Source organism: Drosophila yakuba, chromosome 2L, assembly GCF_016746365.2.
Source record: "Drosophila yakuba strain Tai18E2 chromosome 2L, Prin_Dyak_Tai18E2_2.1, whole genome shotgun sequence".
Lineage (NCBI taxonomy): Eukaryota > Metazoa > Arthropoda > Insecta > Diptera > Drosophilidae > Drosophila > Drosophila yakuba.
Window position 1 is genome coordinate 28,653,375 of NC_052527.2, and position 18,722 is coordinate 28,672,096.

The following is an 18,722-nucleotide window of genomic DNA, read 5'->3' on the forward strand; positions in this document are numbered from 1 at the left end:
GACGGACAGACAGACAGACGGACATGGCCAGATCGACTCGGCTATTGATCCTGATCAAGAATATATATACTTTATTTGGTCGGAAACGCTTCCTTCGGCCTGTTACATACTTTTCAACGAATCTAGTATACCCTTTTACTCTACGAGTAACGGGTATAACAAGAGAGAACGCTATAGTCGAGTTCCCCGACTATCTGATACCCGTTACTAAGCTAGTGGAAGTGCGAAGGAGAGTCTTCAACGCTGACAGTTTTTGGCGGTTTGTGGGAGTTAGAGTGGGCGTGGCAAAAAGTTTTTTTGCAAATAGATAGAAATTTATAAGACTAAAACAAAAATAACAAAAAAATTCGAAACAGTTTTCAAAATCGTGGGCACGGCAGTGTTGGGCGGTTTGTGGGCGTAAGAGTGAACGTGGCAATATGAATCGACAAGCTTGCGCTGCGTCTATGTCTCTGGAGTCTGTATGCTTAATCTCAACTTTCTAGTTTTTGTAGTTCCTGAGATCTCGACGTTTATACGGACGGACAGACGGACGGACAGACGAACGGACGGTCGGACGGACAGACGGACATGGCCAGATCCACTCGGCTATTAATCCTGATAAAGAATATATATACTTTATATGGTCGGAAACGCTTCCTTCTGCCTGTTACATACTTTTCAACGAATCTAGTATACCCTTTTAATCTACGAGTAGCGGGTATATCAAGAGAGAACGCTATTGTCGAGTTCCTTGACTATCTGATACCCGTTACTCAGCTGGAGGAAGTGCAAAGGAGAAATTTCCATACTGACAGTTTTTGACGGATGGTGGAAGTTAGAGTGGCCATGGCAAAAAGTTTTTGGCAAATCGATAGAAATTTACAAGACTAATACAAAAATGAAAAAATATCAAAACATTTTTCAAAAGTGTGGGCGTGGCAGCTTTGGGCGGTTTGTGGAAGCTAGAGTGGCCGTGGAAAAAAGTTTTTTGGCAAATCGATAGAAATTTACAAGACTAATACAAAAATGAAAAAATATCAAAACATTTTTCAAAAGTGTGGGCGTGGCAGCTTTGGGCGGTTTGTGGAAGCTAGAGTGGCCGTGGCAAAAAGTTTTTTGGCAAATCGATAGAAATTTACAAGACTAATACAAAAATGAAAAAATATCAAAACATTTTTCAAAAGTGTGGGCGTGGCAGCTTTGGGCGGTTTGTGGAAGTTAGAGTGGCCGTGGCAAAAAGTTTTTTGGCAAATTGATAGAAATTTACAAGACCAATACAAAATGGAAAAAAAATCTAAACATTTTTCAAAAGTGTGGACGTGGCAGCTTTGGGCGGTTTGTGGGCGTTAGAGTGGCCATGGCAAAAAGTTTTTTGGCAAATCGATAGAAATTTACAATACTAATACAAAAATGAAAAAATATCAAAACATTTTTCAAAAGTGTGGGCATGGCAGCTTTGTGCGGTTTGTGGAAGTTAGAGTGGCCGTTGCAAAAAGTTTTTTGGCAAATTTAAAAAAATTTTACAAGACCAATACAAAAATGAAAAAATATCAAAACATTTTTCAAAAGTGTGGGCCTGGCAGTTTTGGGCGGTTTGTGGGTTATATAGTATATTGTAGTTTCTAAAAAATATTGCATCATCTATTCCTACAAGAATTCCCTGAAAACAGCCTTTCTTAAGCAACCTATATGTTAACATTGCACCTTTTTTTACATTGTAACATATATACCCTATAAATATACTAAATTAATGGGTACAACTTATCTTCAAAACATTGTGACACTTTGTTATAATAAACATAACGTTCAAGTACCCAAAAGACCACCAACAATTACACAAGTGTTCCAGCGCTCAAGTAATATGATCTAACGCTTATACATAAGCCGATCGCGGAGCGTGGGAATGCTGAGCATGCACTTTGCAGCTCAAGTGGTCAGACCATACATGACATATGCATGCCTTCTGCATACATAGATGTATATGGAACTATATGTATATAAAAATAAGTACTATATATACGGGTCAGATCAGCCCAAGTTGAGCGCATAAGAAACATTCGAATAAAGTAACTCTAACTGAGCAGACGCTCTGACTCTAAAAATACTTCTTTGGGATCCTTGCGAACATCATATATTTAAAATTTGTGCAAAAATAATAACAACAACACGCAACAATTGATGGCAGAGGAGGCACAATTTTTGAACGCGCAGCCCACGATACAAAGGGACTTGCCAACGTTGAAAGAAGCTCTGCAGCAAAACTCTGCAGATGGACCACGCCCACTCACAATAGCTGAGTACCGGGCAAGGCAGGAAATGAAGGAACCAAAGAAGCAGAAACGCTCCGGAAAAAGGGTAAAGCTACTACAACAACGCCGACTGGTCAAGGAAATGACCCAGTTGGCCAGAGACGAGGCATCCCTGCAACGCTACAAAGAGCGTCTGGAAAACATTGAAAACAAGCTTTCGCAAGGTGTGAAACAACGCAAACGGGCTGCATAAATAAATGCCAATTACCCAATTTGCCTTAGTTTTAATTTCTAATTCCAAGCCGATGCGGGAAACCGCTGCTTGAAAAACACTAATATCTGTTAGGCTTTTTACTAACAATGCGGTTGGACAATTTTTTTTATTATTGTAAACAAATATATGAGCCAACTACATTTATTAACAACTAATATTTCCACGTCTGCAAAATTTTTTTTTTTAAAATGACAAAATATAACAATTCTTAATTTTTAAACGTAAACATTTTTATTTTTGATTTTCTAGAAGAAGAAAATAATATAATAATTATGAGATAAACACATTAATAGAAAATCTCACTTTTTCCTTCAAAAAACGTTTCATTAAATATAAATTAAACAAGAGAGAACGCTATAGTCGAGTTCCCCGACTATCTGATACCCGTTACTCAGCTAGTGTAAGTGCGAAGGACAGTTTTTGGCGGTTTGTGGGCGTTAGAGTGGGCGTGGCAAAAAGATTTTTTGCAAATCGATAGAAATTTTCAAGACTAATACAAAAATGAAAAAATATCAAAACATTTTTCAAAAGTGTGGGCGTCGCAGCTTTGGGCGGTTTGTGGGCGTTAGAGTGGGCGTGGCAAAAAGTTTTTTAGCAAATCGATAGAAATTTACAAGACCAATACAAAAATGAAAAAATATTAAAACATTTTTCAAAAATGTGGGCGTGGCAGTTTTGGGCGGTTTGTGGGCGTTAGAGTGGGCGTGGCAACCTAAATCGACAAACTTGCGCTGCGTCTATGTCTCTGAAATCTGCATGCTGAATCTCAACTTTCTAGCTTTTATAGTTTCTGAGATCTCGACGTTCATACGGACGGACAGACGGACAGACGGACGGACAGACGGACATGGCCAGATCGACTCGGCTACTGATCCTGATCAAGAATATTGAATAGTTGTGATGCCTCACTGCTTTGACATCATTGTAATGGGGTTCGCAAATAAGAATCATATATACACTATTTAACTTCATTTATTTCTTCATATACAAAAATCACGTCTGATCGCTATGACCGCAAATTACAAGAGAGAAAGAAAGAATACAGTTCAGTTCAATTAGCATCGATATATAAAATGTTAATCCGCTGTTAAGACAGCTGAAGCACCGGGTGACTCCGCTCATAATCCGTACATGCCGCCCGCCAATGCGTCGTCCAGCATGAAGGCTCCTTGTGATTCTTGATCCGTGTGTTGATCATAATTATGTTGAAATCGGAAGTGGACAAAGCTTTGTGATTGACCTCTTTTGAATGCCAGATTTCGTCTTTAATGTAACCACTCTGACTAGCGAGTCCGATCCAGGGTGCAGTTCGACGACTCGGCCTATAGTCCATTTAGCTGGTGGTAGATTATCATCCTTTATAATGACTAAGTCGTTGATGCTAAGATTATCTTTGATTTGGCACCACTTTGGCCGAGTTTGCAAGTGTGATAACCAATCACGAGACCATTGAGACCAGAATTGTCGCGTCATGTGTTGTTGTGCGAGAAATAGTTCACGCAAAGGCTTATTATTCGGCCGACCTTGTGGCGGTGCCAGTAGTGCGTCACCAATTAAGAAATGTGCTGGAGTTAGTACTTCTAAATCGTCAGGGTCGGCGGTTAGCGGGCAAAGTGGACGTGAGTTCAAACATGCTTCAATCCTGATCAAAACTGTAGTAAGCTCCTCATACGTCTGCTTGTGGCTGCCGACGATCCGTTTAAGATGATGCTTCATTGCTTTCACGTTTGCCTCCCAGATGCCACCAAAATTGGGAGAATATGGAGGTGTGAAATGCCACCTTGTCCCATGTTGACATGTCGATTCGTTTAGGGCTGCCTTGCAAGTGATGGGCTGGTTAAGCGATGTACTCGCGCCAACAAAATTTGTGCCGTTATCACTATACATATGTTGAACTTGTCCTCGACGTCCGGTGAATCGCGTAAATGCTTGCAGGAAGTGCTCTGTTGAAAGTCCAGTGACGGCTTCCAAGTGGACCGCCTTGGTTGCTAAGCATATAAAAATGGCTACATAGCCTTTGTAGGTGGTTGATCCTCGTACACGCGCGGCTTGAAGTTCAATCGCACCAGTGTAGTCAACTCCTGTTGTAATGAACGGACGAGTTGGGGGGTTGACTCGATGTAATGGCAAGTCACCCATCAATTGCTTCGCTACGACTGGAGCTACCTTAAAACATGTGACGCATTTCCGGATGATTCGCCTGACTGCTTGTCTGCCTCTGGGAATCCAGAATTTGTAGCGTATGTGAGCCAGTGTTAATTGAGCGCCGCCATGTAGAGTGAGCTGATGAGAGTGTTGAATTACCAAATCTGTAAATAGGTGACAATGAGGTAATATAATTGGATGTTTTCGAGAAAAAGAGAGATTTGAATGCTTGAGACGGCCACGAATCCTCAAGATATTGTTGTCAAGAAACGGTGTAAGATTTGAAAGTGTGCTACGGGGTGGTAACGGCTTGTTCCTTTTAAGCGCTTGGATGTCGGCGTGAAATGTATCGGATTGTGCAAGGCGAGCTATGCAGCACAGGGCCTCATCCAGCTCGTCAGGAGAGAGTGATCCGTGACTTCGTTGTGCTCGAGCATGAGCATTGTGGCAGAATCGTAACATGTATGCCGTGACACGTAGCAGTTTTGTATACGACGAGAATCGGTCAATAATAGAATCCTTTGTGTCTGACAAGGTAGTGAAGGCTCTAATTTTTATGGATTTGGCCTCCAGATCCCGTTCTTCTGGATTGAGCAATTGTGATTGCGTGTTTGGCCAAATATTGTGTGGTTTGCATAGCCAGGATGGGCCATGCCACCAAATATCAGGTATTTGGCTCGGTGGTAAGCCTCTGGTTGCGCAATCTGCTGGGTTTTCCGATGTGTCTATGTGGTGCCACTGAGCCGCTGAGGTGTGGTCGAGAATGTAAGACACTCGGTTGGCTACAAACGTTTTCCACCTAGTAATGTCTCCTTTAATCCAGTGCAGAACAATGGTAGCATCGGTCCAGTAAAAGGTAGATATATGTGCATTGGTCCATCGGTTATTCTCCAGCACCCATTTGGTGAGTTTGGTAGCTAATACTGCACCGCATAGCTCAGTGCGCGGTATTGTTAACGGCTTGGTTGGCGAAATTTTTGATTTTGCGACGATGAGCGTTGTATAGAAAGTCCCATCAGACTGTTGGGTGCGTGCATACACTGCTGCTGCGTAAGCACTGGAGGATCCATCGCAAAAGGTGTGCAGTTGTATCTCACTACTAAATAGTGGCGTAAATTTGACGCTGCGTGGTATTTTGATCGTCTTAACCTTCATTAGTTGCTGTCGAAATTGTTGCCATTTGACGGCAATGATGTTGGGAACTGGCTCATCCCAATCCAGTGATGTACTCGATCCGTCCTCGCGATATTGCTTCGCTAGTGTGATTTCTTTCAATATAATCTTTGCTGAAATTACAACTGGAGCGATTAATCCAAGAGGATCAAATAAACGTGCTATGGTCGATAGGATTTCTCGTTTTGTTATACCGGCTGGAGTATTTGCTAGTAATTTATAAGTGAAGCAATCTTGCTTGGGCAACCAGTACATACCCAGTGTTTTGATGGTGTCCGCATTGTCCCAACTGAGGGATGTCTGCTTGCATCGATGCTCGAGAGGTATCGTTGCCATCAGATCCTGGTCATTACTAGCCCATTTTCGTAGCTCCATGCCAGAGGATTTTAAAGCTAGCATAGTTTGCAAACTTTTCCGTATTGCTGCCTCTTGTGAATGATCGCCTGAGAGAATGTCGTCGACATATATCTCATTTTTGAGAACGTTGGATGCCATAGGATATTTTGTCTGTGTGTCTTCAGCTATTTGATGGATGACTCTTATAGCTGTATAAGGTGCAGACGCTGTTCCAAACGTGACGGTAGTTAAGCAATGCTGTTTGATGACTCCATCCGCCGCCCGCCATAAAATCCTCTGGTACTGCGTGTCATCAGGGTGGACATTGATACAGCGATACATTCGTTGTATATCGGCAGTGAAAACAAACTGATATTGTCTCCAATTCAAGAGAACGGCTGGCAGATCATTTTGCAGCGTGGGACCTACACATAGTACATCGTTTAACGATCTGCCATTTGAGGTCCGGGCCGATGCGTCAAAAACGATACGTTGTTTTGTGGTGAGGCTTTCTTCTTTGAAAACTGCATGATGTGGTAGCACGCATGATGCAACATGCCGACCGTAGGAATCCGTGGTTATGGTTGAGTTTTCGCTCGTCTCTGCCAACGTGATTTGACCTAGTTGAAAATATTCTTCAATTCCTTTGCAGTATCTGATCCATTTGTCTGGGTCCCTTTGAAGGCGCCTTTCGAGTTGAAGATATCTGTTCAGGGCGATCTGATGAGATTTTCCGAGCGTCATACTGGGGTCAAAGTTCCTCTTGAATGGCAAACGGACTTGATAACTGCCGTCTGGTTGACGTTGATGGGTCTGCTTAAAGAAAGACTCGCACCATTGATCTTCTTTGGAGAGCTTTGGGCGTTCTGGAACTGATTCTACCTCGCAAAATACCTTAAGCAGCTCTTCGGAGTTTATTATGGCATGATTACATCGAATGTGGCGTGTAATATGCGTGTTGCCAACATTGCCTAACAGAACCCATCCGAGTTGAGTATTCTGCGCTATGGGTTCGTTTGGCAAGCCAATCTTAGTTCCAGGTAACAAGAGTTGTGCCATAAGGTCGGCTCCAAAAATGATATCGATTCGCTTGGATCTATAATAATAGGGGTCTGCGAGCATGAGACCATGGATATGACTCCAGTTTCCTGCTGGAAAACTTTGACTTGGCATGTGTGATGTCAACGTGTTCAAAACATAAGCATCGTCGACCTTTAACGAGAAATTTGGGTTAGTTGCTGTTTGCACCGAACAACTTACGATGAATTTGCAGCGTCGTCCTGAATCTTGACCGACTCCGGTGATTGAAGTGCGAGTTGTGCTTCGGGAGAGCTGGAGAGACTGTACAGCATGCTCCGAAATGATAGTTGCTTCCGATCCTTGGTCAAGAAGCGCGTTTACCGTGGCCTGGCATCCTGTCTGTGTGTTACTGAGTACAACCCGAGCTGTTGCTAGTAGTACCTTTCGATGAGTCATAGATGAAGTTGTAGTTGACATGCACTGTAGAGTCGGCTTGGCATCTGAACTGGCTGCTGAACTTTGGCATGATGTCGAGGAGGGTATCAGCGTTGGCTGTGTTGCTGGAAAATGTAACATCGTGTGATGACGTTGACCACAATGAAGACAATTCTTGTTGCTGGGGCAGCTTGCTTGTGTGTGCGATTTTCCCAGGCAATTGAGACACAATTTTGCCTTGCTGGCCACTTCCTTCCGTTGGTAGCAATCCATTGAAAGAAATTGCGGACATCTTCGAAGTATGTGTAAGTTGCCACAATGATAGCAAGCGGACGCGGAAGCACCCGACCTGGTGTGGGCGCTGTGCACACGCACGCGTTTAGTACCGTCTGAAGTTTCATTTGACTGTTTCATGCCGCTGCACGCGTTACGGCTTTCAATAGCGTCTAACGTAACAAGTCGATCATTGAGGAACTGTTGCAGATCTTTGTATGAAGGAACGTCAATCTTGCTGCCCAGATGATGCTCCCAAGCTGTGTGAGTGTCTTTGGGTAGTTTGGTTGTTAGATAATGAGTCAACCAAAAATCTCCTCCCTGTAGTGGCGCCTTGACGGTATTGCAAGCGGCAATGCAGACGTTGACTGTGCTAACCATAGACCGTATGTCAGCAGATTTTTCTTTCGAAAGATTCGGTAAGTTGTAGAGCATGTTCATATGGCTGGCGAACACAATTCGTGGGTTGTTATATCGTTGTAGAAGTGTGGTCCAAGCGACTTCATAGTTTGCTTCAGTTAAAGCGATTTGGCGAATGTCGTTGTCCAGGCCTACTGGTAATGCTTCCTTTAAAAAATGGAACCTTTGAATCTTATCCAGACGCTCATTATTGTGAATTAAGCGTAAAAATGCATCATGAAAACTTGGCCAGTCCGCGCAGTTGCCAGAGAATTTCGGAACTGGTAATTTTGGCAGTGGTATCCGTACTTCCTCTACATGTGTTGTTATTGTAGAGTTAGCTGATTCGTTGTGCGTCACTGTGCCTGGATAAATTCGTTTCTTTTCTTCGGCCACGAAACAGTAAACTTCCATGCCCAGGTCTTCGAATTGGCTGATTGTATTTTGTTGCTTATACACACTTTCTTCGTAGTCTGCCATGCATATAAGTGTGTGATGCGCCTGATGAAATTCTTTGTTAAACTCGTCGATTTGATTCAAACGTTTTTCGAAATATATTTCCGTTTTCCGCGCACTCGAGTCTTTTTTCACATTACTGAACAAGCGCTTCAAAGACTCAATGCGGTCAGTTTGAACTCGCACCAGTTGATCAAATTTCGACATTGTTTATACTGACGTTGCTCCACTGTATGTAATATGCACAAATGCTCGTATGTTATCGGTGTTCTTCTTTGACGTCTTGTTTTTTTGAGTTGGCAGAGATTCCGGCAAATCTAACGGAATCGAAGGGCAACGGGACTTAGCTCTGTCGTGATGAGAGCGAGCGCGAATGTTTGCGTATACTGCTCTGTCGTGATGAGAGCGAGCGCGATAGAAAACGTAGGCACGGTGATTTATCTGGATGAAGCCGACCACGAAGATAAAATTGCCAAACAGCTTTTAGCAATTATTAATTATGATTCTTATGAGCAAGGTTCCCCTCATGGGCCACCAATGAATAGTTGTGATGCCTCACTGCTTTGACATCATTGTAATGGGGTTCGCAAATAAGAATCATATATACACTATTTAACTTCATTTATTTCTTCATATACAAAAATCACGTCTGATCGCTATGACCGCAAATTACAAGAGAGAAAGAAAGAATACAGTTCAGTTCAATTAGCATCGATATATAAAATGTTAATCCGCTGTTAAGACAGCTGAAGCACCGGGTGACTCCGCTCATAATCCGTACAAATATATATACTTTATATGGTCGGAAACGCTTCCTTCTGCCTGTTACATACTTTTCAACGAATCTAGTATACCCTTTTACTCTACGAGTAACGGGTATAAAAATGGGATGGTTTAGCGATTCTAGTAAGGCATAAGACAATACTGCCAACGTAGTTAATAACGTAAATATTATAGATCACACAGACAATATAGATGCGTTGTGGATCTTAGTACTGATCATTATAATAGTGCTAATTCTACAATTTCTGCTTACAATTTATATTAAGCATAACAAAATCGTCAAAAAACGTTATATTAATAGGGCAAATCGTTTAGACCAGATTTAAAAAAAAATAGAGTAGAAGAAAGCTTCATAAAAACTTTTCTTGTACGACAAGAATGGAATGGAGCGAAATAGCGATACAAATAGACGAATTTCGCTACAGGTTTGATAAGTCTTATAAATGTATCAATAGAGATGCAGTAATAAAATCCGAAACTTTGAAACATCATATAGAGATAGTTGTAGGAGAATATAATAATATAGTTACATTAGTAAATAAATATGCAAATAGACTCACATCTGAACATAATAACAAATGTTTGAGGGTTATAAAATCCCTAAACACAAGATTAAATAATATCAGAAAAAGAAGGCATATTCTGATAGATGTACCAGAAAGTCTAAGTCAATTGGTTGAATTCAACCCAGACCAGTTCAAAGAACTAGACGAATCTGTACAATCAGGCGGCGCTGAGTCCGATTGTGACATTGAAACACTAGAAGGAAGCGACCGAATTGAATTTAAATCCGAAACAATAACAATTTCTGAAATGGCACAGACAGTGACAGACTTTATCTGGCTAACCACATCTCTGATACCAGAGTTTCATGGTAAACCAGAAAATTTACAAAGTTTTTTGGATGCTCTAGGTCTACTAGACAGCTTAAAGAGCACACATGAAACGACTGCGATAAGCCTAATAAAAACTAAACTTAAAGGCCATGTAAGAAACCTTATAAGTAAAGAGCAGACAATTGCTGCAATCATTACATAACTGTCAAGTGCAGTAAAAGGAGAATCGGTAGAAGTGATATCTGCCAAGCTTCTCAATCTACAACAGAGAAATAAAACGGCTAACCAATACACCCAAGAGGTGGAGAAACTGACAAAGGCCCTTGAAGGTGCCAATATCAGTGAAGGTCTCAGCCAGTCTTTAGCTAATAAATACAGCACTACAACAGCTGTAAGAGCAATGACACAGAATTGCTCCGTTGATGAGGTAAAACTTATCATGCAAGCAGGCACATTCACAAACATGAATGATGCCATCTCCAAATTTGTAAACAGTTGCACAGAGATAACAGGTCAGAGTAACACTGTACTCTATTATCGACGAGGTGCAAATAATAATAATAGAGGAGGCCGAGGTTATAATCGTGGAAGAAATAACTACCACAACAATTACAACCGAGGCAGCAATAACAAACAACAATAATAACCTTAATAACCGTGGAAACTACTACCAGAGTAATAATAATAATAGCAATGTGAGAATCACGCAAAATACGTCGGAAAACTCACCGAACCCTTTAGGAAACAACCAATAAATGTTAAAGTTCATTCCATCAATTATAGTCTTAATATATTCGTAACTTTCCATAATCATTCAACTGAAAATAAACTAACATTTATCATTGATACCGGTGCAGATATCTCACTTCTGAAGGTAAATTCTGATAACTTCCAAATTCAAACAGAAAAAATAATAAACATCGAAGGCATAGGCCAAAATATATTATTCCACATGAATTTCAATTGGTGGACCCAAATTTTGCAATAACATGTGATGGAATAATAGGCATTGATTTCATAAAGAAATTCAATTGTCAACTAGATTTCAAACCAAGTGAAGACTGGTTTATAATTAGACCCCAAAATTTAAATTATCCCATATATGTTCCGATAACATATAGCGTGTGATGGAATAATAGGCATTGATTTTATAAAGAAATTCAATTGTCAACTAGATTTCAAACCAAGTGAAGACTGGTTTATAATTAGACCCCAAAATTTAAATTATCCAATATATGTTCCGATAACATATAGCGCTGGCAACAATACAGTTCTTCTGCCAGCCAGATCAGGAAATACACAATGGGATTTATGTTGCAAATACAATAGCAGCATCCAAACATTTATACATTCGACTTCTAAATACAACTAATTTCGATCAATTGGTCAAAGTAAACAAAATCCAATATGAAAATTTAAAAGATTATGACATTCATAATACCAACACTAAAAATAGAAGCGAACAAGTACTTTCAAAACTAAAGAAAAATTTTCCAGACCAATTCAAAAATCAATTAACTGAATTATGTACACAGTATAGTGATGTCTTAGGACTGGAAACCGAACCAATATCAACAAAACAACTTTTATAAACAAACATTAAGACGTAAAGATGATGAACCCATTTATATAAAAAACAAGAGAGAACGCTATAGTCGAGTTCCCCGACTATCTGATACCCGTTACTCAGCTAGTGGAAGGGAAAAGGAGAGTCTTAAACACAGTTTTTGGCGGTTTGTAGGCGTTATAGTGGGCGTGGCAGAAAGTTTCTTGGCAAATCGATAGAAATTCACAAGACCAATATAAAAATGAAAAAATATCAAAACATTTTTCAAAAGTGTGGGCGTAGCAGCTTTGGGCGGTTTGAGGACGTTAGAGTGGGCGTGGCAAAAAGTTTTTGGTAAATCGATAGAAAATTACAGGACTAATACAAAAATGAAAAAATTTCAAAACATTATTCAAAAGTGTGGGCGTGGCAGTTTTGGGCGGTTTGTGGGCGTCACAGTGGGCGTGGCAACATGAATCAACAAACTTGCGCTGCTTCTATGTCCCTGGAGTTTGTATGCTTAATCTCACCTTTCTAGCTTTAGTAGTTCCTGAGATCTCGACCTTCATACGGACGGACAGACGGACGGACAGACGGACATGGCCAGATCGACTCGGCTATTGATCCTGATCAAGAATATATATACTTTATATGGTCGGAAACGCTTCCTTCTGCCTGTTACATACTTTTCAACGAATCTAGTATACCCTTTTACTCTACGAGTAACGGGTATAACTACAGAAGCCCGCATAGCCATATTGATGAAATTCAAAAACAAGTAAGGAAATTAATTAGCGACAAAATCGTCGAACCGTCTGTATCCGAGTGTAACAGCCCACTCTTGTTAGTTCCGAAAAAATCATTACCAAATTCACAAGAGAAGAAATGGCGATTAGTAATTGACTATCGTCAAATAAATAAAAAACTACTTTCTGACAGTTTTTGGCGGTTTGTGGGAGTTAGAGTGGGCGTGGCAAAAAGTTTTTTTGCAAATAGATAGAAATTTATAAGACTAAAACAAAAATAACAAAAAAATTCGAAACAGTTTTCAAAATCGTGGGCACGGCAGTGTTGGGCGGTTTGTGGGCGTAAGAGTGAACGTGGCAATATGAATCGACAAGCTTGCGCTGCGTCTATGTCTCTGGAGTCTGTATGCTTAATCTCAACTTTCTAGTTTTTGTAGTTCCTGAGATCTCGACGTTTATACGGACGGACAGACGGACGGACAGACGAACGGACGGTCGGACGGACAGACGGACATGGCCAGATCCACTCGGCTATTAATCCTGATCAAGAATATATATACTTTATATGGTCGGAAACGCTTCCTTCTGCCTGTTACATACTTTTCAACGAATCTAGTATACCCTTTTAATCTACGAGTAGCGGGTATATCAAGAGAGAACGCTATTGTCGAGTTCCTTGACTATCTGATACCCGTTACTCAGCTGGAGGAAGTGCAAAGGAGAAATTTCCATACTGACAGTTTTTGACGGATTGTGGAAGTTAGAGTGGCCATGGCAAAAAGTTTTTTGGCAAATCGATAGAAATTTACAAGACTAATACAAAAATGAAAAAATATCAAAACATTTTTCAAAAGTGTGGGCGTGGCAGCTTTGGGCGGTTTGTGGAAGCTAGAGTGGCCGTGGCAAAAAGTTTTTTGGCAAATCGATAGAAATTTACAAGACTAATACAAAAATGAAAAAATATCAAAACATTTTTCAAAAGTGTGGGCGTGGCAGCTTTGGGCGGTTTGTGGAAGCTAGAGTGGCCGTGGCAAAAAGTTTTTTGGCAAATCGATAGAAATTTACAAGACTAATACAAAAATGAAAAAATATCAAAACATTTTTCAAAAGTGTGGGCGTGGCAGCTTTGGGCGGTTTGTGGAAGTTAGAGTGGCCGTGGCAAAAAGTTTTTTGGCAAATTGATAGAAATTTACAAGACCAATACAAAATGGAAAAAAAATCTAAACATTTTTCAAAAGTGTGGACGTGGCAGCTTTGGGCGGTTTGTGGGCGTTAGAGTGGCCATGGCAAAAAGTTTTTTGGCAAATCGATAGAAATTTACAATACTAATACAAAAATGAAAAAATATCAAAACATTTTTCAAAAGTGTGGGCATGGCAGCTTTGTGCGGTTTGTGGAAGTTAGAGTGGCCGTTGCAAAAAGTTTTTTGGCAAATTTAAAAAAATTTTACAAGACCAATACAAAAATGAAAAAATATCAAAACATTTTTCAAAAGTGTGGGCCTGGCAGTTTTGGGCGGTTTGTGGGTTATATAGTATATTGTAGTTTCTAAAAAATATTGCATCATCTATTCCTACAAGAATTCCCTGAAAACAGCCTTTCTTAAGCAACCTATATGTTAACATTGCATCATCTTTTACATTGTAACATATATACCCTATAAATATACTAAATTAATGGGTACAACTTATCTTCAAAACATTGTGACACTTTGTTATAATAAACATAACGTTCAAGTACCCAAAAGACCACCAACAATTACACAAGTGTTCCAGCGCTCAAGTAATATGATCTAACGCTTATACATAAGCCGATCGCGGAGCGTGGGAATGCTGAGCATGCACTTTGCAGCTCAAGTGGTCAGACCATACATGACATATGCATGCCTTCTGCATACATAGATGTATATGGAACTATATGTATATAAAAATAAGTACTATATATACGGGTCAGATCAGCCCAAGTTGAGCGCATAAGAAACATTCGAATAAAGTAACTCTAACTGAGCAGACGCTCTGACTCTAAAAATACTTCTTTGGGATCCTTGCGAACATCATATATTTAAAATTTGTGCAAAAATAATAACAACAACACGCAACAATTGATGGCAGAGGAGGCACAATTTTTGAACGCGCAGCCCACGATACAAAGGGACTTGCCAACGTTGAAAGAAGCTCTGCAGCAAAACTCTGCAGATGGACCACGCCCACTCACAATAGCTGAGTACCGGGCAAGGCAGGAAATGAAGGAACCAAAGAAGCAGAAACGCTCCGGAAAAAGGGTAAAGCTACTACAACAACGCCGACTGGTCAAGGAAATGACCCAGTTGGCCAGAGACGAGGCATCCCTGCAACGCTACAAAGAGCGTCTGGAAAACATTGAAAACAAGCTTTCGCAAGGTGTGAAACAACGCAAACGGGCTGCATAAATAAATGCCAATTACCCAATTTGCCTTAGTTTTAATTTCTAATTCCAAGCCGATGCGGGAAACCGCTGCTTGAAAAACACTAATATCTGTTAGGCTTTTTACTAACAATGCGGTTGGACAATTTTTTTTATTATTGTAAACAAATATATGAGCCAACTACATTTATTAACAACTAATATTTCCACGTCTGCAAAATTTTTTTTTTTAAAATGACAAAATATAACAATTCTTAATTTTTAAACGTAAACATTTTTATTTTTGATTTTCTAGAAGAAGAAAATAATATAATAATTATGAGATAAACACATTAATAGAAAATCTCACTTTTTCCTTCAAAAAACGTTTCATTAAATATAAATTAAACAAGAGAGAACGCTATAGTCGAGTTCCCCGACTATCTGATACCCGTTACTCAGCTAGTGTAAGTGCGAAGGACAGTTTTTGGCGGTTTGTGGGCGTTAGAGTGGGCGTGGCAAAAAGATTTTTTGCAAATCGATAGAAATTTTCAAGACTAATACAAAAATGAAAAAATATCAAAACATTTTTCAAAAGTGTGGGCGTCGCAGCTTTGGGCGGTTTGTGGGCGTTAGAGTGGGCGTGGCAAAAAGTTTTTTAGCAAATCGATAGAAATTTACAAGACCAATACAAAAATGAAAAAAATATTAACACATTTTTCAAAAATGTGGGCGTGACAGTTTTGGGCGGTTTGTGGGCGTTAGAGTGGGCGTGGCAACCTAAATCGACAAACTTGCGCTGCGTCTATGTCTCTGAAATCTGCGTGCTGAATCTCAACTTTCTAGCTTTTATAGTTTCTGAGATCTCGACGTTCATACGGACATGGCCAGATCGACTCGGCTACTGATCCTGATCAAGAATATATATACTTTATATGGTCGGAAACGCTTCCTTCTGCCTGTTACATACTTTTCAACGAATCTAGTATACCCTTTTACTCTACGAGTAACGGGTATAAAAATGGGATGGTTTAGCGATTCTAGTAAGGCATAAGACAATACTGCCAACGTAGTTAATAACGTAAATATTATAGATCACACAGACAATATAGATGCGTTGTGGATCTTAGTACTGATCATTATAATAGTGCTAATTCTACAATTTCTGCTTACAATTTATATTAAGCATAACAAAATCGTCAAAAAACGTTATATTAATAGGGCAAATCGTTTAGACCAGATTTAAAAAAAAAATAGAGTAGAAGAAAGCTTCATAAAAACTTTTTTTGTACGACAAGAATGGAATGGAGCGAAATAGCGATACAAATAGACGAATTTCGCTACAGGTTTGATAAGTCTTATAAATGTATCAATAGAGATGCAGTAATAAAATCCGAAACTTTGAAACATCATATAGAGATAGTTGTAGGAGAATATAATAATATAGTTACATTAGTAAATAAATATGCAAATAGACTCACATCTGAACATAATAACAAATGTTTGAGGGTTATAAAATCCCTAAACACTAGATTAAATAATATCAGAAAAAGAAGGCATATTCTGATAGATGTACCAGAAAGTCTAAGTCAATTGGTTGAATTCAACCCAGACCAGTTCAAAGAACTAGACGAATCTGTACAATCAGCGGCGCTGAGTCCGATTGTGACATTGAAACACTAGAAGGAAGCGACCGAATTGAATTTAAATCCGAAACAATAACAATTTCTGAAATGGCACAGACAGTGACAGACTTTATCTGGCTAACCACATCTCTGATACCAGAGTTTCATGGTAAACCAGAAAATTTACAAAGTTTTTTGGATGCTCTAGGTCTACTAGACAGCTTAAAGAGCACACATGAAACGACTGCGATAAGCCTAATAAAAACTAAACTTAAAGGCCATGTAAGAAACCTTATAAGTAAAGAGCAGACAAGCTGCAATCATTACATAACTGTCAAGTGCAGTAAAAGGAGAATCGGTAGAAGTGATATCTGCCAAGCTTCTCAATCTACAACAGAGAAATAAAACGGCTAACCAATACACCCAAGAGGTGGAGAAACTGACAAAGGCCCTTGAAGGTGCCAATATCAGTGAAGGTCTCAGCCAGTCTTTAGCTTATAAATACAGCACTACAACAGCTGTAAGAGCAATGACACAGAATTGCTCCGTTGATGAGGTAAAACTTATCATGCAAGCAGGCACATTCACAAACATGAATGATGCCATCTCCAAATTTGTAAACAGTTGCACAGAGATAACAGGTCAGAGTAACACTGTACTCTATTATCGACGAGGTGCAAATAATAATAATAGAGGAGGCCGAGGTTATAATCGTGGAAGAAATAACTACCACAACAATTACAACCGAGGCAGCAATAACAAACAACAATAATAACCTTAATAACCGTGGAAACTACTACCAGGGTAATAATAATAATAGCAATGTGAGAATCACGCAAAATACGTCGGAAAACTCACCGAACCCTTTAGGAAACAACCAATAAATGTTAAAGTTCATTCCATCAATTATAGTCTTAATATATTCGTAACTTTCCATAATCATTCAACTGAAAATAAACTAACATTTATCATTGATACCGGTGCAGATATCTCACTTCTGAAGGTAAATTCTGATAACTTCCAAATTCGAACAGAAAAAATAATAAACATCGAAGGCATAGGCCAAAATATATTATTCCACATGAATTTCAATTGGTGGACCCAAATTTTGCAATAACATGTGATGGAATAATAGGCATTGATTTCATAAAGAAATTCAATTGTCAACTAGATTTCAAACCAAGTGAAGACTGGTTTATAATTAGACCCCAAAATTTAAATTATCCCATATATGTTCCGATAACATATAGCGTGTGATGGAATAATAGGCATTGATTTTATAAAGAAATTCAATTGTCAACTAGATTTCAAACCAAGTGAAGACTGGTTTATAATTAGACCCCAAAATTTAAATTATCCAATATATGTTCCGATAACATATAGCGCTGGCAACAATACAGTTCTTCTGCCAGCCAGATCAGGAAATACACAATGGGATTTATGTTGCAAATACAATAGCAGCATCCAAACATTTATACATTCGACTTCTAAATACAACTAATTTCGATCAATTGGTCAAAGTAAACAAAATCCAATATGAAAATTTAAAAGATTATGACATTCATAATACCAACACTAAAAATAGAAGCGAACAAGTACTTTCAAAACTAAAGAAAAATTTTCCAGACCAATTCAAAAATCAATTAACTGAATTATGTACACAGTATAGTGATGTCTTAGGACTGGAAACCGAACCAATATCAACAAAACAACTTTTATAAACAAACATTAAGACGTAAAGATGATGAACCCATTTATATAAAAAACAAGAGAGAACGCTATAGTCGAGTTCCCCGACTATCTGATACCCGTTACTCAGCTAGTGGAAGGGAAAAGGAGAGTCTTAAACACAGTTTTTGGCGGTTTGTAGGCGTTATAGTGGGCGTGGCAGAAAGTTTCTTGGCAAATCGATAGAAATTCACAAGACCAATATAAAAATGAAAAAATATCAAAACATTTTTCAAAAGTGTGGGCGTAGCAGCTTTGGGCGGTTTGAGGACGTTAGAGTGGGCGTGGCAAAAAGTTTTTGGTAAATCGATAGAAAATTACAGGACTAATACAA

General features: G+C 39.3%; 1 protein-coding gene across 1 annotated transcript; it reads right to left on the reverse strand.

Moving 5' to 3' along the window:
• Positions 1–3,459: 3,459 nt before the first annotated feature.
• On the reverse strand, positions 3,460–9,523 carry LOC120320591. The gene is made up of 2 exons (XM_039370698.1): positions 4,998–9,523; positions 3,460–4,281 (listed from the first exon to the last, which is right to left on the reverse strand). The coding sequence occupies exons 1-2, from the start codon at positions 8,947–8,949 to the stop codon at positions 4,205–4,207; spliced, it is 4,029 nt and encodes a 1,342-aa protein (XP_039226632.1). The 5' UTR covers positions 8,950–9,523; the 3' UTR covers positions 3,460–4,204.
• Positions 9,524–18,722: the final 9,199 nt, after the last annotated feature.